Source organism: Lissotriton vulgaris, chromosome 2_1, assembly GCF_964263255.1.
Source record: "Lissotriton vulgaris chromosome 2_1, aLisVul1.2, whole genome shotgun sequence".
NCBI classification, from domain to species: Eukaryota; Metazoa; Chordata; class Amphibia; order Caudata; family Salamandridae; genus Lissotriton; species Lissotriton vulgaris.
The window spans coordinates 45,526,024-45,548,934 of NC_141687.1; the positions used below are offsets into that span (position 1 = coordinate 45,526,024).

Here is a 22,911-nt window from a genome sequence, read left to right on the forward strand (position 1 = left end):
TCATGGAATATCCTGTCGGAAGCATGTCCCAAAACAAGTGACCAGGAATGACAAGCAGTTCGGAGTCATTGCAAGGGGCTGTGATCCCCACTTGAACCATTCACTTTGTTCCATAAATCCATGCCAGTCAGTATTTGCAAAGGCCAAGATATAGTTAAGCATTTTTCCCATCTTTATATGCAGAAATAAACAATCGGCTGCACCTTCACAATGCCCAACTCTTTACCTGTGACGAAATGACCCAACAAACCCAAATCTACTACATCTACTATCATGATGTAATAATTCTGGTGCCGGGGCTTTGGAAAGTAGGGTCTCTGTAATCAGATCTTCATCAGGGCTGCTGTGAGCTCCTTCCTCAAACTGTACTTTTCTGCCTGAATTTCTGCAGCCACCACTAGCCCATGCCAGAGCTCTGACCAGTCTTCTCTCTTCTAGGTGAAACAAGCATCACTGCGCTCACATATCGGGGTGGTGCCTCAGGACACCGTGCTCTTCAATGACACCATCCGCAACAACATACGCTATGGGCGCGTGACTGCCTCCGATGAAGAGGTAGAGGAGGCCGCCCAGGCTGCTGACATACACGAGCGCATCGTTTCCTTCCGAGATGGTACGGCCAACATCTGATGTTATCACTCTGTGATTGGTACATATGATCTGAGAGTGAGAGAGTGAGTGATTGAGAGAGTGAGTGATTGAGAGAGTGAGTGATTGAGAGAGTGAGTGGTTGAGAGAGTGGATGAGTGAGAGAGTGGATGAGTGAGAGAGTGGATGAGTGAGAGAGTGGATGAGTGAGAGAGTGGATGAGTGAGTGAGTGGATGAGTGAGTGAGTGAGTGGATGAGTGAGTGAGAGAGTAAGAGTGAGTGTGTGCGAGTGAGTGTGGGAGAGTGAGTGAGTGAGAGAGTGAGTGCAAGTGTGGGAGAGTGTGGGAGAGTGAGTGAGTGAGATATGAGTGGAGGTGAGGTGCTTCGGGCTCTTCCCATTGTATGTAATTTAGGGTCTCTTTGGTGCTTCCACCTGTCTTTTTAAGTTTTAGTCACCACTTGAATAATCAACAGATCACTGTACGTAGTGCAGATTTTACAGCCCTTAGTGCATGTTAAGGGAGGGCTGAAGAGGAAGTAGGAATGTATCTTCAAGGGCAAGGGTTTATCTTGGAAAGGAAGACTGCTGTGGGAGGCTCGGACCGGCAGAGCAGTGGGTGGTTACCAGATAGAATAAGATACAATTTCACTACATGGTGGGGTGCAAGTTGGGTGGCTACTTTATGTAGGTTAGTATGAACACCAGGAGACATAATCTCCCTACTTACAAGTGTTTTCTGTTGGCGGCACCATAAATCTTGTTGTCTGCTTCATTGTTGAATGTCTACAGAACTTGATCCCATGACCGATTAAGCCTATAGATCTCTGGCGTACAGGTTGACTTTTACCCTTCATTATTACCACTTGATAGTACTCGCATTCAATGGGTAGCCAGGGGTAGTCAGGTGCTAGGTTTTCTTTGGGTCCTGAAGAAAGCCCCCAGACCTGACAAATAGTGTATTGGGGCTGAAACATGTCAAGCATTTCATGATGAGGAAGGTTTTCTAACAAACTACTAGCCCCATCTAATTTTAGATTTTAACCTTGTGTTAGTGGAACCCAATCAAATTAAAGATTCTGTGTTACCCACTCAATAGTTTTAATTTAAAAGAGACCTGCATAGCACAACTACATCCACACAGTGCTCACAGACCAGAAATCAGGGTGAGATACCCTAGCAACATGGGTGCTGGTGATGAGTGACCTCTAAGAATAGGCATGCCACCTAGTGTGTGTGAGGCGTCCTCTTCCTAGTACAATAACCACAAGAAAGTTTCACACACCGAGCCTGTAATAAATGTGAGATTCGGCCACGTGCTCTACATAGGCTGGTACCTGTATGTACCTGTAATATGGGGTTCCTCTGTTTCTTCTCGTTATGTCTTTTTAGTAGGATTTTAATAGATACCGGTCTGCACCTGTAACATGAGCTTCCTTTGCTGCTTCCCCCTGTTTAACTGCAGCGCGGTACCTCTGTGTGCCTGTATTGTGAGGAATCTGGTGCTCCCCTCTGTACACCTATAACAAGAGGTGTCTTGAGTGCTTCTCCCTGTGCACCTGTAGCAAGAGGCGGTGCCTCCTGTGTACCTGAATTGAAAGGTACCTCTATGTACCTGTAATGAGTGATGTCTCTGGTGCATCTTCCAGTGTATCTGTAAGGAGAGGTCCCTGTGCGTACCTGTATCAAGAGATATAGACGTATATGCTCTCCCTGCTCCCTGTGTGCCTGTAAGGAGAGGTATCTATGGTGCTGCTTCCTGTGTGCCTGTAACAATAAATATCTCTGGTGCTTCTGCCTTTGTGCCTGTAATGAGAGGTGACCTTCCCTCCATAGGATATGATACTCAGGTTGGGGAGCGCGGCTTGAAGCTGAGCGGAGGAGAGAAGCAGAGAGTGGCCATCGCTCGCACCATCCTGAAGGGCCCGCAGATCATCCTGCTGGACGAGGTAAACAGGGGGTTCCGCTCGTTGTACCACAAACTTCTTACCCAATAGTCCTCACTCAAGGAACCCCTAGCTTCATACTAACTTTTATCTAGAGTTTCTTCTCTTTCTGTGCTATGAACCGAGTCCAAACTGAAGTTCTGCTCCTATATTGATCTGTAAACTGGATATTTCCTGTTCTCATGCTCGGCTCTAAACCGTACTCAAGCTTGAACCTTCCAAGCCCTTGCTCAGGCTCTGAATCTTTGTCCGTTTATTTCTTTTTTGAGCCCCTTCTTCCTCGTCACGGGCTGAGGGCTGAGCTCGGACTGAAGAGCTGATCCACTCTAGCTCAGCATTTAAACTCTGTTTCTCTGTTTTTTATTTGGAGCTCTGAATCTTTACGATGGTCTGAGGCCGGTCTATTCTCTCGACCTGACCCCTCTTTTGAGAACGCCAAACTCTCACTCAAGCTCTGACCCTCCAAGGCCTTATTTAAGCTCTAAAGTGCTGTCCTTGGGCGTCTTGTGCCAAGCTCAAGTGCACTCAGTGTCTGTTCTTAGACCCGCTGATAACCAGATTTCCTTCCTTCCCTGCTCCAGGCTACGTCCGCTTTGGACACCGAGACGGAGAGAAACATCCAGACTTCATTGGCCAAGGTCTGCGCCGATCGCACATCCATTGTGGTGGCTCACAGGTAAGAGTGGCGGATTGGGGCATCCTGGGAAAATGCAACACCAGCCTCATCAGCTTAACATAAACCTTTAGGAAGTATTCTACACCAATGAGTTTGGAAGCTGGGGTTCTACCAACAATAGAGGCTGAGACAGCAATGCTATCTCACAGGTTACAGAGCTCACACAGACTAAGGCTTTGGACAACAAAGAGATCTCGAACAGCCTATAGACTCAAACCTCAGACACAGAACTGCCCTCCTGTTATGTTAATCTTACCCAATGTTGTCTGCCCCACACCTAAGACCTATTGTTTCTAGGGTGAAGTAGGCTCCTTGGCACCTGCCAGCGTGCCGACAGTCACATAGCAGTTGTTCTTGGGACACAACAAGCTGTAAACCTGAACAGTTCATAGTCACAGGGAAAGAGTACAGAGGAATGAGAGGTCTGTGGAAAAAGCTATGATAAGATAGTGTGGCTAATCCAGAAACCTAGATGAACGAGCAGACCAGCTTCTGTTTTTTGACAATCATCTTTGAGACCGGTGATAACAAAGCATGTTGTACATAGGACCCTAACAGGGCAGTAGTAAGCACACACATTTGTCAACCACAAAAAACTGTTATACTAGTGGTAACTATTTTGATTAAAGGATAATCCTGATACAAATCATATGTGTAATATATGCAAATAAAACTTTACAGAAAATATAAATACCCCTTCAAGAACAATACGTACAGCTAAAATAAAAAGTTTCATGTTCACAATTCAGTCCAACACTCTAATTAATCTTGCTCCATTCCAGGATTTGTCTATAAGATGTGTCTACAAAATACATAACCATCAACACAAACATTAAGTCCTGGGTTGAGAAAATAATTTCCTTGGCAGCTGGCACTCTTTCAAGCCCCTTTTCTTTACTAAGCTACTAAAAATCTTAAGGCAACTCAACTGGTTAATAGTATCAACAGGTATCAATGTTGCAGTTACTGTGGCCTATATTTTGTCCTTAACATAAATAAAAACTCACCAGCATTCGCATGATCCCCCACACCTCACTCTGAAGGGGGAGAAGAGGCCAGACAAGCTCCCCTAATCAGGGGACTGTTTCTCTACAATCAGCATCTTGAGGTCATGTCCTTAGTAGGCACATTTCCAAGTATATGCCTCTCAGCCCTACAGGTTACCAGCATGTGTGGATGTAGATACACCTGCTCTGCTTACTCTTGCCATCTTGTGTTGGGCTCAAAGACTTATTGAGTCAGGCAATGAGCTGTGACTCCTCCCATAGCCCACAATATGCACGGGCACCGACATCGCGTTTTTTTACCGCCCTCCACATTGGACTTGTTCAAGAGCAGTGCGTAGCCTTGCAGCTTTTTCGAGTCTACCTATTCTACTATTCCAGACCGAAGACTTGGAAAAGAATCACTGCTTGGTTGTCACTTACCAGTCTGTTTTTCTGGCTGATAAACCGCCTGACCTTCTACACCAACTGTGGCTGTCTCGCGTTGATGCCTCACGCTTTGGCCTTCCCTGAAATGACCTAGGCATCTTAAGGTTTTCAGTGTATTGCTCTTGTTAATGAATAGAGGAAGGGGGTGATGGAAAGGGCACCCTTACAATTTCTGCCCGAGGTGCAACGCAAAATAATCTTGGTCAAACTAGTGTGGCTTTTGCAACGTCTGCCTCTCCCTTAACTACAACGAAAGCACCTGCAAATTATGCCTCTCCTTTCTCTGCAAAAATATACTGAGGTATTGAAGAGAGATCCTTTTGGTATGCAGGAAGATACAACAGCAATCTTCTTCTGAGAGCCCTGGTATCTGCGGGGAACACAACCCTCTCGGCATCACAGAGGAAGAAGTGGGCCCTTCTGGAGTCACAGAGGCTCAAGCTAGGCTCAACCTAGAGATCCTGTCCTTAAGCATCTCTGAAGGAGAGGAACAAGACAGAGCCTCCTTGGATGAAACTAGCAGGGTCTAGAACGAAGAAGACACTTCGGGGTGTGAATATGATACCTGAGCTACAAGGTCAAGGAAATAAATGCTGCAGGACCAAATGCCTCTATGTAAAGCAAAGCACCCCTTCGTACAGGAGTTATGAGTTCAGTCCCAAGCAGTGCAGCAAGAAGCAACCACTTACTGGTCCACTAACACCATTCAGCTCTGGTCCGCACAGAGAGAAGGCTTCAGAGCACACCAGACCTCCACAGAAGGATATTGAGTTATGACAGCTTTCGACTACCACATGAGCTAAGGGTGCTCAACAACATGTCGGATCTGAAATCAACGCCAAGAGCCAAATACAAGCGCTAAGTCGACGCAGAGATTGAGGACTCAGAGGCCCTCATCATGCATAAGCTCACGGAAGAGCTCCCCACAGGCAGAAGAAGCTCTTCATCTACCCAGAAACTGGGAAGATTACTGCCAAGCCACCACCAGGACAGTCGCCAACCACTCTCTCCATTTATAAAGAAGCGTAGGCTTACCGTCAGAGAAGAATTACCTAGTCATTGGTGCCCTAGATGCACAAGGACAAGGGCACAAAACCGCCACCCCAGACTCAGGAAGTCCTTACGAGGATATAGACCCATATGAGCAGCCCCTAGGGCCTGAGGATGAGGACGACTGCTCAAAAGATTATTACGTCAACCCTATGGCTGGCCCTGATTTGAAGCCATACCTAGCAAAATCATCCCCGAAAAAGGACCAAGACAGCCAAATCCATTGGTGCCATTCAATGTACCACTTCAAAGGAGGGCTTTCGCAAACGCCAACATAGAGGCGGGGCCCAAAAATACCTCCTGATCAGGCACAGACTTACAATCCCAGCAGCAGGCCTTTAATGAGGCCCAGGCAGATGCGGTATGAGGGGCTTTCAGAGAGGCAGTTAAAAGGTTAGGGACAGAGCCAGCCCCGGTAAAGGCATGTCCAAGCACTGACAAGACAAAAAGGCCTACGCCTTTACTTTCAGCAGTGTGGAAGCCCAGCCATTGACTTCTTCACCGCCCGGAAAAACAAAAAATCCCTAAGCCTCGCCTCCAGGTAGGCACATTCACAGTCCTTGGGCAATGTATTTTTGGATTGAATTGTTCAGGAATTTTTGCCTGCACTTTTCCTCTTCCACTCATCCTGTACATGGCGAGATGGACTAAGGAGGTGTCAAAGACCCTCATCCTTGTGGCCCCAATCTGGGCCAGACGGCCCTCATACTCAAGATGTCCATTAGTCCCCATGAGAAGCTATCAATCAGGCTGAACCTTCTCATGCAACAACATGGCTGAATCGGGCACCCAGACCCCAAGCCGCTCAACCTAGCAATCTGGCACCTGAGGTCTTGGAGTATGGCTACCTACACCTCCCTGATGAGTGTATCGTTATACTGTCTGAAGCTTGTGGGCCTAGCACAGGTGAATGCCAATCAGCCAAGTGGAATAAATGTATACACTACTGTATTCAAAACTACCAGACCCCTTCATGGTCAAGGCACAAGACATCATCTACTATTGTTTACACCTACAAAAGGCAGGTCTTGCATAGACCTTCACCTAGCCGCAGTTGTGGCATGCATGCAAAATAGCAAACACTCCTCGCTGTTCAAAATCCCTATGGTGAAGATGTTCGTTGAGGGATTCAAAAAGGTAATATCACTAAGAACGTCACCTACCCCTTTGTGGAACCTTAATGCTGTTCTTACACGGTTTATTGGTTCAACCTTTTGAACTACCTCTCTTGAAACGTACGGCTTCAATGCTGGAAAGAGGCTCTTTTGGTAATCATAACCTCGCTCAGACGCATCAGCGAGATTCTTGAACAATTCTTTCAAGTGCAGAAGGATAGGCTGTTCTTTAGAACTAATCCAAAGTTCTTTCCGAAGGGAGTCTCACCTTTCCACATCAACCACACTATTGAGCTGCCCATATTCTTTATACAACCAGTTTTGGTGCAGAAAGACATACTTAACCCTAAACTTCAAGCGTGCTTTCGTGTACTATATTGACAGGGCTATGCACCACATGCATCAAAGTAAGGAATTACGATTCCTAAATTGTGATTTTTAAGGAATCGCAATTCCTTATGCTTGTAGGAATCACAAACAAAATTGTGATTCCTACACATTCCTTAATTGAGACTCGCAAATGGTGATTCACAAATAAAGGAATGGCTCCCCTTTCATTCCTATGGGCCTATATGCCCATAGGAATGAATGGGATTGCATGCACAATTTGAAGGGTGCAAGGGGGCCAAAAAGCCACCCTGATGCACCCCCAAAAAAAGATAAGTATGCACTTGTGGTACTAAGGGCATGTGTGCGCACCACAATGCACTTTGAAAAATACATTTTGTTTTGCATTTGTCAAAGGAATTGCAAATTACCATCAACTTGAATTTGATGGCAATCTGCGATTCTAAATCACGAAAACACAATTTACGATTGCATAATGCATCACATTTAGGGGATCGCAATTTGTGATTCTTTAACTGCATTCGCAATTAAGGAAATAGTAGAAAATTGTGATTTCCTTAATTGCGAATTGCAAAAAAGGTACATTTATCTTAAAAGGCCATTTTGCTATCGCAAACTGGCTAATTTTGCGATTCACACTATTCACAATCGCAAAATGGTTTGATGCATGTGCCCCTAAGTCCTTACGCAAAACTCACCAACTCTCTGTAGATTTTGCTAACGTCTACAATGGTCCTACCATTGCTAAGACAGATATTGCAAGATGGAGTGTTTGGTGTAACCAAACGTTGTACGATAAAGCTGAGCGTGTACTCTTGAAATCTCCCAGAACACCCACTACACTCAAAACGGAGGTGACTATGGCTTTTATAGGTAATATCCCATTAGCAAACCTCTGCAAAGAAGCCACCTGGTCAACACACACATTTGCCAATCATTACTGTGTGGATGTACTAGCCCATCAACAGGATATAGTTAGCCAAACTGTGTTGAAAACATTGTACCAAACATTTGCATCATCTGCCCACAAGCCACCGCTTAGGAGACAACAGCTTTACAGCCACACATGCTACAACTAGTAAACGTTACCCTGAAAGCATCTGTGCATAGCGTGTACATGCGCCCACCCTTCTCCTTGTAAGGCAGTGACAGCACAGTTTAAATTTTGCACACTTTACTACTTTTACATCCTATGCATGTCACACCATGTAAGTCTTACTCCACACTCCACTTTCACTACCCACCCACTGAGTCGAAAACAATATAGGGTGGAGTCAAGGCCCTTGCGCATTGCAGCCTAAGAGAGAAGTCACAGCGCACTCGATGACTTGAAAATTCTTTGAAGCAAAACATTTCCTCATGCTCCTGCCTTCCCTGAAAAGGCCTAAGCATTCTAAGGTTTTCAGAGCAATGCTTTGAAGAATGAATAGAGGAAGGGGGCGATGGATTGTGCACTCTAACAAATCTGTGGTATAAGGGAGGAGTCACAGCACATCCCATGACATGAAATTTCTCCAAAGAAAAACAAACTGTAATGCCAGGCCCTACGCAAGATGCCAACAGTATGCAGAGCATGAAAGCTACGCACTACACGCTACAAACGGATGCTTACCGGGTAAGTAACATTTCCCTTATTGAGTCAGCAGATTAGCTGAAAACAGAAGAGCGAGACCTTCAAGACCCCAGAGTCTGATGTGTGATGCTTTACATGAAGGGCTTTGGAAGTCTTGATGTCCGCAGGTGTGGTTTTACCTCTGAGCCTACTGCCACCAGTCTGTGCAACGCAATGCTGCATGCAAAGTGTTCCCTTTGCCTTCCTGCTAATCTGGGGATATAGAATGGCTCAATATAGTGTAATTCACGGTGGAAGGCTTCTCCAGGTAGAAGCCTTAGTGATGGGACATAAAGCGTGTGAGACCGGGTTTGTGGATGTAGAGTGGCTCTGTAACCGAGCGTAATGCACAAGAGTAAGAGGGTTATTGTTCAGACTGTAAATGCAACGTGACAGCCTCTATAAAATGTATCAGACCCACACACTAACATTGGAGCAGTACGAGGAGTAGAAAGGTCTGCATGAGTGGGCGTCTCCGGATAGTGCCCATGTGAAGTATGTGGCCATCCTGCATTTGACAAAGTATCCATGAATCCTAAAGCAGGAATGGAAAAGAGATCCCACACCCCGTGATTTTATAGTAAAAGACAGTTGTAAGTGGGGTTTGTGTTTTAACAATATCAAGATCAAAAAACTTACTATTACTGACTCCTCACATGTATGTACCTTGATGACATGTTGCCAGTCCATATTGTAGCATCTATTTGTCTTGATACAAGACTCATTCTAAAGTGTTTCAGCAGAGGAAACTGGTTTCATGGGGGAGGAGGGTGGGTGGCTCCCATTGGACCACCTGAGACCAATCACCCAAAGAGGAGAACCCATTCAAAGTGACCCACCTATCAGCTACTCTATCTGTCTTCTTTGACCATATCCCTTTTTCACTGGCATGACATGAAGCCCTGCGACCCGCAGATTGTCCTTTCATCTTTACTAAATGTTCCTTGTATTTTTATGTCCAAGGCAGGCTTCGCATCTTGGATGGGTGGTATACTGCAGCACCCCATTTAAAATCCCCTTTAGGATCAGTCTCCCCATTGGGGGTCATTGTTTCATCTTCTTCCGCCAGTAGTGCTTTCTGACTTGGCACTACGTCACTGTTTCACTAGTGCCAACACGGTACCTTCTGGCTTCCGCCAGTGTGTTCTCTCACTTGGCTCTACACGTCACTGCGGCCTCAGTGCCTGAATGTCACCGCTTGGCCTCCGCAAGTGTTTTCGCTCACTTTACACGCCACTGCTGGAATAGTATCCTCATTTAACCTCTAGGACCAGCGCCACTGATGTTCTCTTACTTTGCTCTGTTTGTCTCTGCTGCACCAGTGTCCCGATGTCACCTCAAGGTCTCCGCCAGTTGTGTTTTCAAACTTGGTACCCTGTGTCACTGCTACAAGAGGGCCTGCATGTCACCTCTTCCTCTCAGTCAGTCTTCTCTCACTGCCACACTTGTGTCTGAATGTCACCCTGCTGCCTACCCCTGTGACTTGTCACTAACTGTCACTACTGCACCAGTGCCTGCATGCACCACCTCTTGGCCCCCCACTATTCCTGTTCTATTGCCTTGCCAGTCGGTGTCGCTGTTGCAGCATTAGCCGTGCCTTATGCCAAAATCTCATCTTCTGCTGTACTACTGATTCACTTCTAGATGTCAGTGGTACACCAGCGAGTGTCTACTTCATGCAGGGCAGGCTCTAATGTCCATCTCTCGAGCTGACATCAGTGTTACAGCTTTGATCTCCCACCTCATGGCTTCTCTAGGAATTACATCGGCTGTACTGGGTCCAGAACACAGATCATTACCTTCTGGATCCTCTGCACCGTAATGCACAGCATTTACATCCAACTTCACAGCGGGCTTGATATATTTTGGATGTCTGCATGGAAGTCTTCGATTAGAATGTGTGTTAGTTATAAGGGTCTGGAACCAGCTTTGTAGTAGAGGGTCTGGTGCGGATGGAGGACAAGTGCTCTAAAGTAGACGAGTACTATAAAGAAATGTCAAATTTAATATATTACCCAATACTTGTGTTTAGACTGTTTTTAATTTCTCCCTATGTTAGTGTGCATGGGAAGTGAGGTACAGGGAGATTAAGGGACAGATATACTAAGCTTTTGTTTATAGTTACAAGCACTCTGAATCTGAGTTTATGACTGGATGTGTCAATTCCAAGTTAAGAGTATTTTGTAGGGGCATGTTTTGGGCGTCCTTTCCAAATACCTTTTGTACTAGATGTATCAGTGACTTCCGACCGTAATTCCAGTAGTAAACTATTAAAATGTTATTGACCATCACGTGTGATCTCATTTGAACATCTTTCCCTTTGGAAACTGTGGAAAGGTTTCTGGGGAATAGACCGTGGTCCAGGGGACCGCTGCCAACTCGCCAAGAAACTTTTATTTAAAAAGATTTGTTTTTGAGTAGCTCTGCTTCCTTCAAGGAAATTGGACCTTTAAAAAAAGATGGTGGTCTGCTGACCCTTGCAGGCCACCATCACTGTGCACTGTGATTGTATCAATTCAGAGTGAGTGCCAATTTGCAACCAACCAAATTAATATTAATTGGGTTAGGTGGGGTTTCGACCCACTGTAATTTGCAATGTTATTAACCTACCTATTAGTACATAAGTTGATTCACAGAATTTAATACTGGTTGCAAAAATACTTTTCACAAATTGCAACCTGTATAATGAAATATCTGCCCCTAACTGATTTGCCCAGAATGACTGTTTTGTGAAGTCGGCAGCCGGGATTAGAATTTATGTCTCCAGGTTCCGCAGCAAGTCAAAAACATATATGGGACCAGTTATTTCTTGATATATGCATGTGTGGCTTATGTCGTGGTCTCTCTCTGTCTGTTCCTCAGGTTGTCGACTGTGATCAGTGCCCATCAGATCCTGGTACTGAAGGAAGGTCGCATCGCGGAGCGAGGAAGGTAAGACCGTGGCTGGTCAAGTCATCATCATCAAAATGAGTTTATTCCGGGGTACTACCCCTTAAAACAGACATATCAAACTGTTAAATTCATTGCCTGTGTACACCAACCATATAAATAAAACCGCAAATATAAAATGCATTTAAAATCTTCACCATAAAATCCAATAAAATCTGTAACACTGTCCCCTATTAATCTTCTTCCACTCTGAAATCTCTTTCTCATAATCCACCCAGCGTATAAAAACTTTGCTAAACTTCAAAAGATCACTTTACTGGTATCAGTTCTAACAATTCACATTTTTATCTAATTTTGTTTTACCCTGAGTGACCAGCAAACTGGGAATATCCCTTTTTTGCACTGGGGCTCACAGGCTTTACAAAAAACAAATGCGACACGGTTTCCTTCTCCTGTTTGCAGACTGGGCATACATCCACTATCACATTCAAGTTGCACCATTTTGAGCAAAAAATATGTAAAGGGAGTATTCCATATCTAAATTTGATGATATACTGTTGCCTTGTATCAAAGGGGCTAATTTAATCCATAAAAGGTTTATAAAATATCCCAAATTGAAGTCCAAAAAGGCACCCATGACTGATTCATGTGGCCCTGTGATATATTTGTTATTTCTTTTCAGATAGAACCACCAATACTTATCTGATAGCAAGTTTTTGTGAATCTTTGTGTGTCCTCCTCTGGTTATCCCATAACTTGTACAACCCCAGGGAGATTCGCTTTGAACAAACATTTTTAAGCCAGATGACCTTTGAAAGCTGTCCAAGGGTGTGACCTCTTCTAGCACCAGCTGATATTTTAATAGTTCTTTGGTACTCCAGAGTCTCCTCCAGAATACCAACACCCTCTGGTCAGCCTGTTGGATGATTGGCGGCCCCCTCCCCGAGCTGTATTTGGCTCTGGGGACCACATTCCCGGGGCTCAAAGTATTTTTTAAGAGGGGGGCTGCGTGGCTCTCCCTCTCTGAGCCTTCAAAGATCCCTCGAGACCCCATCCCCCAGGGCTGTAACTTTAAAACAAAGGGAAGAGGCCACGCAGTCCCCCCCCGATCTTTTAATAGCCATGGGGACCCCAATCCCCGGGCCGGTTTGCTCGCTGTGTCCAGGGGAGCCCACCACGTGGACACAGTAGTTTTCCTACCCTCACCAGCACGGGCAGAGAAACAGGTGTTTGCCCCCTTCTGGCGGGAGCATTATCAAATCTTCTGCCAAACAGGAGCAAACACGAAGTCTGCTCCCAGCAGGCGGGAGCTTTAAAAATGCTCCCGCCGGCTGTGGGCAAACTTGTCTTCTCTTTCCCTGCCTGCATTGATGTGAACAGGGAAACAGAACAACAGATAGCTCCTGCCCAGAAGGAGCAGCATAAATAGCTGCTCACTCCAGGCGGGAGCAATGCCAGCTCCCGTAGCATGCGGGGATCCGGCTGCGGGGGCCCTGGGGCTCCCGCCCGCGGTCCCCAACATGTGCTTGGTGGGGTTCCTGGGCCAAAATAGGCCATGCAGCGCCGCCTCCCCTTTTAACAAAAAAAATACTGCGCTGGGTATAAGGTGCCCAGGGCCTGAGAAGGCCACAGGGGCACCTTTACTATAAAGTATGGCCTAGGGATGGGGTCCCTGTGGCCTATAAAGGGTCAGCCACGCAGCCCCGCCCCACCCTTTTTATTCAAATTTCGGCCCTGGGGGATGGGGTCACTGGGGCCTATTGAAGATCAGGGAACGGGCCAATTTCCTCCCCTGCTGTTATTAATTTCTCGGCCCCAGGGGATGGGGTCCCCGAGGCCCAATAAGGCTCGGAGCAGAGGAGGCTGCTCGACGCCACTCCACCTCCCACTCCAACTCCACAGGTAATGCAGCCCTGGGGGCTGGGGTCCCTTGGGGCCTAAAGAAGCTCAGGAAAGGGGGCAACACGTGGCTCAACATCCTTTTTAAAAAACAGACGTTCCCGGGGATGGGTTCCCTGACGCCTAAAGAGGCTCTGGGAGGGAGGCCTCCGTGGCGTGCCCCGTCCCCTTAGATTTTTGGCCTAGGGGGTGGGGTCCCCTGGGGCCAGGAATGCTCGGCTAGGTCAGATTCCCCTTTTTACTGTATTTGGCTCAATATCGCAATAGGACACCTGTGGTCTTAGAATTCGGTTACCTAGAACTTCTACAAGAATGCATGGAAATGCTGCAGGAAGCCTGTAGACCCACTATCCCTACATGCTGTGCAGTGAAATAGAAACACTTTCTACACTGGCGCCCATTCAAACACACTTCCTACACTCCTGCATTGCACACAGCATAGAGCCGCTAAGACCAGCTGCCCAAGATATCACGCTTTTGATACACCTGCAAAACTTATACTTCCATATTTATTCATTTGACTGCAATCACAGCATATATGCACAATGGGGAACACACTTCTCTGTTCGCATTCCAGTGATTAAAGCTTTCATGGTGGGCCTTAAGCATCAACCCTCCACGAACTCCACCAACTTCTCTATGGAACCTTAACACTGTGCTCGTGGATCCACCTTTTGAGCCCGTGCACACATGTCAACTTCAAGACTGCTTCTGGAAATTTGCTTTTCTTGAAACAATAACCTCATTACACCATGTGAGAAAGATACAAGCCCTCATGATTCAGGAACCTTTCAGGCAAGTCCACCATGATAGAGTAGTCCTGAGGACAAATCCTACGTTTCTGCTTAAAATGATGTCCCCGCTCAATCTCAACAAGACCAGAGAACTCCCAGTTTTCTTCCCACACCTGCCTTGGTGTCAAAACCTGTGGTACGAGAACTCTGGGGGTCTGTGAGTCCTCCTCACAGGGTCTGCAGTTGTTTTACAAAATTAAATAGTATTAAAATGAATCAATTCAAATTAGTTATATACAAATAAGGAAGAAACAATGACAATTTTATTTTTATTCTATATTTGAGCATTTGCTTGGAGTATACTTGTTTTTGTATTTCTGTGTATTGTTCTGAGGCCTAAATCATAGTAATGTATAAGACCGCAGAACTGAAGCCTCCAAAAATGACTCGGTGGGTGATCTGGATTCCAGTAATGATTTTGCGGGGATCCACAGAAGTCCGAAAGTTAAGTACCACTGCCCTAGATGTGAAACGTGCACTCATTTTTTTATTTCTTTTGCCTCATTGAGCAACAGGAGACTGCATGAATAGAGGCTACAACGCCTTCCCTTCTATGCCATAGCCATGAGCAAGACCTTATCCAACATTCATTAGTTTGTTCTGGTGGTCCCGAAAGTTCTTACGTATTGGTTCCCTGGTCTTAATCATTGAGCAATCCCCCGGCTATGTTTAGATCCTCCCCATATCTGCCTTTCCACCACCTTTGCAATGCTTCCCATATTGCCATCTTTTATCGACCTTGCATGCTATAATCAAGCTTACTGATCTATTGGACAGACATACCTATTCTATCAGACGTGCACTCATATTTTATATTGAAATATCAAACCTTCCTGTAAAACAGGCCAACTGCTTTTACAAAACCACATTAGGGAAAAACAATATCCAAGGAGGGTAGGCCTCAGGAGGTCTCTTAAACGTGTCTTTTTACACAAGCCTATAATTAAAGCTGTTCACTGTTAGCTCTCAAAGTCTATAGCGCCATGAAACCAACGCTTTATAAATCATTATTAACATTAACATATCAGCAGGTGGATACTTAAGGGCATTCAAACCTATTAGGGAAATATGACATTTACAAACAACTACACAGTCCCCCTAAATTCGGCTCTAGTGTTTCCTTAGGCAGTGCCTCTGTTCCACTCCCTCCTCGCTCCTAGTGATAGTGGTTATTCCCCATTGACTATAGTCCATATCCAGTGTTAGCCCCACTAGTATTCTCAATCTCAAGAGTCCACTCTGACTCTATATTAAAGTCTCCAGTGTTCCAGTACAACAGCACTATCTACAATCAAGTTCCCTCTGGGACGACTGGCCGAAATCAGTCTTACCCACACCTGTAGGATTGGAGCAACAGGAGTTCCTGAGCACATCCCTTCTGCAGGCACTGGGGTGGCAGCAGCTGGTTCAGGTGAGTTCGCTGCAACCGGCCCAAGCAGGCTGCACTCAGAGGTCATAGAGTTCCTCACACACTGTTGCACCACCGCAGCGATTGGAGTCTCTGGTTCTTCCCACACTGGTGGGGTGAAGATCTTCGTGCGAATTCTTCGCCCCAGTGCATGTGCACAGCCTCACTTCTCTGGCAACAACTCCAAACAGGTCTCACGTATAGCTGGTCTCTGTGACCCCCTCTGGTATACGGAGTCACCGTAGCCTCATGCCCGATTGACACAGTGAAGTCTTTGGCAATCGTCCCTCCTAGCACACAGGGTCACGGCTCACCACCAGACAAGGGCTACGACCCTCACAGCTGACTTTATCCTGTACATGGGCAACGACCGATCGATGCAGCAGCCATCTCCTCACCTCTCAAAGGACGTCCACTCAACCTGGCTCTTGGCACCTCGCTCCCTCCGATGCTCCCCTCAGGGCACACTGGTCTTGGCAAGCAGACAAGCGATGGTGCTCCAGGCTCCAGTGCAGCTGGACTTGGGTTCCTTGGTTAATGTCCCCTCGCCCATCAGAGAGACTGGCAGGCCTTGGTCCCCAGGATGAATGACAGGCAGAACGCTTGCAGAGTTTTCCCTCCTTACACAGCCCGTCTGGTTGTTTGGCAGTTGACTCGTTTTGGGATCTCAGGCTCCCTTTCTTATAGTCAAATGTGATTTAGAGTCTGATTCTTTGAGGTTTAGGGTGGGAGCCTGACTCCCTTGGAAGTGCCAAGGTCTCTGCCCTCTCCTCCTCCTGAAAGCAGTCAAGTCACAGCAGGAGGAATTCCCAAATCTGACCACACAGGCCATGGGAGTGACTGGAGCTCACACCTGGATGTCCGTTTCCCAAGGGCCTCAGTCCTGCTGGGTATGAATCTCTTTTCAGCTCTATCTCGTTCCTGAGATGTGCCCAGGCTTCGTCCCAGTGGCCTCTCTGAATCCGACAGCACCCATTGAAGTGTACGGGGAAGCCTGGCTGTCCCTTGTGTATTGGGTCCCACCCTGCTTGCAGGTATGCAGGCATACACAAATCTATCTTGGGGATTGATATCTCTACTCCCTCCCCTCATGTTTCACTATGCAGCCCTGTGTCTCCCGAAATTTAACCGATAGTCTGCCATGTATTGTACCATCCACAGGCACACATAGACCCATTACATGCATGTAATATACAAACATTGCACAGCACGGTATCCTTCATGTACTGTACCACTCACAGGCACACATTTGACATGCACGCAGTACACCGTACTGCATTATCGCTGTATTGCACCCCTCCCAGGATCACATACACCCAGGACAGATACTCCACTCCTGCGCTGCGCAGCACTCTATGTCAAACCAATGTTGGCCGCAGGGTGAGTGAAGCACACAGCGGCCTCACTCCAGTGACACAGGGTAAAATGGTCCTCTTCAGTTCTACTCATCACTACACAGGACGCAGCCAGCACTGTGCTTGTGCTGCTTAGCTCCTGGTGAAGGTAGTAGTCTTTCACCACTAATAGGCAGAGTGCTTTAGGCACAGCTCCCGGTCCAATCCGTGAGACAGGCATATGTCATGGCGCACACACATGATCAGTGTTTGCCTATGACTACAAAATCAGCTTTAGGGATCTAGATATCAGTATAGTTGGGCCACTCCGGACAGGGGTGCTCGTCCAGTACCATGAGGAGGACTTCTCGTTCCCCTACAGTATGTATGAATGTATGTATATGGTATTCCGATAGTACGAACCCAGCCAAAAATCAGCGAAGCGCTGTACAAAGTCAAAGGCAAGCATAATGCCAACAAGTGATCGGAGATATGGGTGGATTGTTGACAGTGCAGTGTGATGTAGCGTTCTTTAAAGCGGTGCGTCTTCAATTCTTTCTTATTTCGGAGCAGCCTTGGGGCTATCCTGGTGGATATGGGGATGTTGTTGCAGATCCTGTATGCTTAGATGGAAAAGGCCTGCTGCCTTGTTTTTCACACTTAGTCTGCAGTCTAATGGTGTCCTGACTGTGGGTGCACTGAGACCCAGGGATGGTCAGCTTTTCTGCAAGAGAAGAGCGGGTGGCTAGTCGTGATGGCTTTGTGAATGATACAGCTGATTTCAGAGATGATGCGGGCAAGCAACGGGAGACAATAGAGTTCCTCATGGATGAGGGTGATGTGATCATATTTCTTCAGACCCTGGATGAGATGTGCTGCGTGTGTAGGGCATCCTCAAGGGTTGTCAGTGTGGAGCCTGAGAGCGACAACCCAGATGCAAGTACGAGGGCTTGAACAGCAGTTCTGACGTCACTTTCTGGAATAAAGGTTCACTTTTTATTAAAAAGGAGAGCTGTTTTTTTTTTTGACAAGGTGCTCCTCGGGTAGGTTAAACTACCTGGTGTTGTTGGCAAATAACATGAATTTTGTCTTGGTTGAGCTTCAGGTAGTGTGGAGATCTAGGTCTGGATGAGGTGAATGCAGTGTTAGAGACATTGGACGCCGGAAGCTGATGAAAGTTTCCAAGTAGAGATGTGTTTGATGATCATTTTGGGGATTCTTGATGCTGTTATGTGCGAGCAGTGCACCAAGCGGCTCATGCAGAGGCTGAAAAAGGCAGGTGCCCTGGGGGACAGGTGATCAGGATCTTTTGTGACCTTGAAAACCCCATGTGAACAAAGATTTTAAGCTACACGGTGGCTGTCATTTCTGCCACCAACAACAGGTTCTTACCAGGGATGGCCTGCCGGCTGTACCAGTTCAGAATTGTATGCTGCGATACAAACATTATGAATTCCACATCTGATCAGGATCACAGCAGGCAGTCTGTGCTGCTGGTACCCCTTAGGCACCTCGAAGGATGATGGTTGCAGACATTTTGATCATACACCAAATGTATTACTGGGTAACCATAGAACAGTTATTGCAGAACACATATTGTAGCAGAAAATGTTTATGACTCTTATCCCTTCTCTCATTCTCCTTTTCTCTTGCAGCCATGATGAGCTCCTGGCCAAGGATGGACTCTACGCCAAGATGTGGCAAAGCCAGCAGCAGGGCAACGACTCCACAGACTCCGCATCTGACACAGAGAGCAAAGACCGCAGCTCAGAGAAACTGCAGCCGACAAAGACAAGGCAAGAGCCCTGAGAATGCGCAAGGCTAGGAGCTCTTGTGCCCACACTAATGGACTGGACAGAGACAGTGGAGGCTGGGAAGCTGCACAGTACACTTCACTGGAAACTGTTTACTGGTGTGCCAGTCTGCCTGGGAGTTACAAAGATTGGGCCCAGTGAGTTCTACCCAGTCACAGGTGTTCGATGCTGGGATTCCTTGGTCTAGCAGAGCGATTTCATACAGAGAGTCATTCTACGTACCGTATCCGGAGGAGGCGGCTGCGTTTCTCAAGCACTTGGGGGTTCCTGGGAGAGGCTTGTCGATTTAAGCTTCGAGCGGTGTCACTAGTGGCACTAAGGTAACCCTCTCATACAGACTGCAACCCTTGACGATCTTTAATCTTGTGACATCACTAAAGGATATGTTGCGTTTGTGACCTTCTGCGCTTCACACAGGCACGCATGTGGGGATCAAGATTTCAGTGATTCGTTCAATGGACTCAGGCAGAATATCATTTTGAAAGTTCAGCTGGATGTATGTATGTGTGTGTATATATTCTTCAGAGCAAAGTATCCCTTAGAACCACAAGCCATACAGAATAGAACTTCATATAACAGAATTCTGAAAAATGCCAAAGCGATTCCATTCTGCCACGAAAATGACGGAGAGGCACTGATCAGCACTGGATTTGAAAAGGGCAGTGCACTTTTATGTTTTTGGGAGCATAATATCTATTTCGGGAGACACACACCTACATTTTTAAAGCCTCAGCTTAAAAGAGTGACATTGTGTTTAAAAAAATAATTAAAATGCTGATAATCTTGAGTATGTGCAGGTGGACCTCCCCATTAGACCTAAAAAAACACTTAATTGGAAGACTGTTCTTCAAATTTACTGTTGTTTGAAGGCTTGCATAGGAATCGAAAATGATTCTAGGAAATGTTCAGGACAGATGTTATGTGGTCAGTCTTCACGAAGAGTTGCAGCTGGTGAGACTCAGAGCCCTGACTGAGCCGAAGACTCCACAGAGAGCTTCAGCGGACATAGGAATGGGCTGGCTCAGTGGGTTCGGTGGCTATCTTCTGGTCTCAGTATCCCAAGGCCCTGGTGTAAAGTTAGTTGGTAAATTGTAGAATTTGTGGAGCAAGTGTTTGATCCTCTGCCGTCCATTTCATCATCATTTAGCACTTTCCAATAAAAAATATGAAGTTTCTCTCACCGCCCGCTCTAAATCATGCCAGTGTGTATATCAAGACACTAACCATCTCGGTCAATGTATAGAAAATGTAACCTTTAGATATGTTTGGCTACAGATTTTGCTGTGTTTTTTTGTAAATCTCAGGAAAGCATCTGATAAGCTATTATGCTTGGTACACAAATCTCTTTCAGGAAAGATCCCTGCCATCTCCATAGCAAACTTCGCCAGTATCGTCCCAACTTTGAGATCTTAAGACCACCATCTCCTCTGCCCCCACTGCATCCGCGCAGTCAACTACTGGGGCAGTTCCTTCTCCTGCCTTGGCCCCCGCCACTGGAAAAACGTCACCAGCACATCCGCAGCTGCTTCAAAAAACTTCTAAAAGCCTGGCTATTCTAATATTGCTACTACTTCTGCCCCCCCCCCCTAACCCCCCCATCCCAATTACCTGGTATGCGCTCCAGCGCCGAGATACCCCTGCGGGGGTGATTCGATGCGCTATGTCAAGCCCTTTTAACATAACATAACATTACATAAAATTACATTTCCTTCCTATGTTAATGAAGTTCACTTTGGGGTATCAGTGGTGTGGCTGCAGTCAAAGCCGCCTCTTCGAATACAAATGCAAGATGGTGCTCATCCCCGTTGGTATCGGGGAGTTACTTGGTCATTCTGGACTCTTTATTGTATGTCTTTGTTTCGCTGTCAGAGCCGAATTGTTCTTTTGGCATGTAAGACTAGCCACATTTGTTAGAACAGTGTGCATCTTGTATCATCTTTGCAAGGCAGGTTTGATTTGGGTCCTTTTTTAAAACACATTGCCTGGGTTTTAGCTCTCGGTAACAGACAGATTTAGCTGTCTCTTGGCAAGATGTAATGTTATACATTACATAAACCTTGAGTGCAGCCTCCTGCTCATGATTGGATGGTATTTTTAAATGAATGGTCATCCATACAGAGTTTGTCTTTCTAGCATCATTTAGTTGAAGTTGTTCAAGAGATTTTGTTGTAGGCAGCAACCCTTGTTAGAGGCGTCGCTAACGTAAAGGGTGACAATCTTTTGTGGTCTGCCACTCTAGTATTCCAGGGTTTACTGGGGGCACTATGAGATTGTGTAGGATTCAATCATCTTCCAGTAAACCCCGGACTCATTCTAGGACGAGAAACGAGGACTATGTATATTGTAAATGCAGCAATGTGGGGCGTACCTTGCTCCTTCATGGAACCGCTCCCTCCTCCTCTCTGCCTCAGTCCTACTCATCGGCGAAGTAGGTCCAGGGCTATAACACAGGTTACACCTTCCCTAAACCTTATTCCCTCAACATCATCTTATTTGCTTCTGTGGACCAGGGAACGGAAAGGAGTACAAAGTACAGAAAGTAAACTGGGCTCTTCAATTCCTCTCTACTTCTGCTTTGGCAGCTTCCTTCCTGACCCAAACCCAGGAGAGCAAGGGCAGAGCCAGTGGTACCAAGGGAAAAGCCAAGGGCAGCGGCATCTTCCTCCATCTATGCCCTAATGGGAAATGGGAAGAAACAGATCAGAGTGGGAGAGAGGCCAAAGATCGATAATGAAAGTTTCGCTGATAGCGCCAACTAGAAGCCTCGGACCCTCGTTATGAGCGCCCTGGAAGGCGGCTGGGAGGTTCACCAACAACTCTGGGAGTGGAGAAAACCCGGGACATTATAAGTGGAAGCCGAGGGTGCCCTTAGAAATGAGGAATTAACACAGGAATCGGTAATTCAGGGTTTGACTGCACAGGTAAGTCCACATTCCCCACTCCACTGATTTTTCAGCAGCCAAAATCACTTTGTGTGAAAATAAACAGATCTGTGGAAACACCGGGCGTCTCGTAATTCCAGCGGGGCTGGTGACAACAGTGACTGGCCCCATCCGTATTAAGAGGCCACTCGTAATGAGGGCCTTCGTGGTGACATCTGTAAGTGGGGTGTCTCTCATCTGGCTCTCTTTCACAGGAAGTTGCTCAAACATCTCATCTGGCTACTATTTTCAGGAAGTGAGTAGGGGTGTACCTCTACCCGTTATCATTCACAGGAAGCGGGCAAGATGTTGTCGACATCTCATAACACTCTGGTTTCAATAATCCTTTCTCCTGCTCTGTGTTCCACCAAAGCTCTAAAAGCGATCAGGTCCACTGATCCCAAAAAGTGAAGTCACTTCCTATACATTTGTGCAGAAGAGGAACGGAAATAACACCTCATCATTAATATGGGGCATGAGGTGCACAGGTTTTTATATGGTTTTATGTATTTGTTGTGGGTTTTGTTCATTTGTATCCACTAACATAAATAAAGGGATTTGGTTTTCCATCCACAGTGTCTGTAGTTTTTGATTCCATTGTATGACTTTGAAAACACTAACCAGTCTTCCACGAATGTATGTGTCCATAGTTTTTTATACCATTGTATGACTTTAGACACACTAACCAGTCTTCTACAAATGTATGTGTCCATAGTTTTTTATACCATTGTATGACTTTAGACACACTAACCAGTCTTCTACAAATGTATGTGTCCATAGTTTTTTATACCATTGTATGACTTTAGACACACTAACCAGTCTTCTACGAATGTATGTGTCTAGTTTTTTATACCATCGTATGACTTTGGACACGCTAACCAGTCTCCCAAGAATGCATGTGTCTGTAATCAGCGGGAGAACTTTCTTGCCCACAGCATTTATGCAGCCGGTGATAAAGTGAGTGTTGGACCATTAATGTTTCCTGCATGGTATACAGGCATTTCCTCCACACTTTGTGCTCAACTGTTTGCACAGGTGGGGCCGTATTATGAATACAGCGCACTTTCCTTGTTTGCGCCATGGCA

At 46.2% G+C, this 22,911-nt stretch overlaps 1 protein-coding gene across 6 annotated transcripts in view; it reads left to right on the forward strand.

Moving 5' to 3' along the window:
* Positions 1-22,397, forward strand: part of ABCB6 (ATP binding cassette subfamily B member 6 (LAN blood group)) — a 268,844-nt gene extending 246,447 nt beyond the window's left edge. For all 6 annotated transcript variants that reach the window (XM_086954420.1, XM_086954421.1, XM_086954415.1 and 3 more), the window contains 5 exons: positions 439-613; positions 2,424-2,536; positions 3,115-3,209; positions 11,630-11,698; positions 18,747-22,397. In XM_086954420.1, coding sequence (XP_086810546.1) covers positions 439-613; positions 2,424-2,536; positions 3,115-3,209; positions 11,630-11,698; positions 18,747-18,900 — 606 coding nt within the window. In that variant the 3' untranslated portion in view covers positions 18,901-22,397. The remainder of the gene's footprint in view (positions 1-438; positions 614-2,423; positions 2,537-3,114; positions 3,210-11,629; positions 11,699-18,746) is intronic.
* The last annotated feature ends 514 nt before the right edge of the window (positions 22,398-22,911 follow it).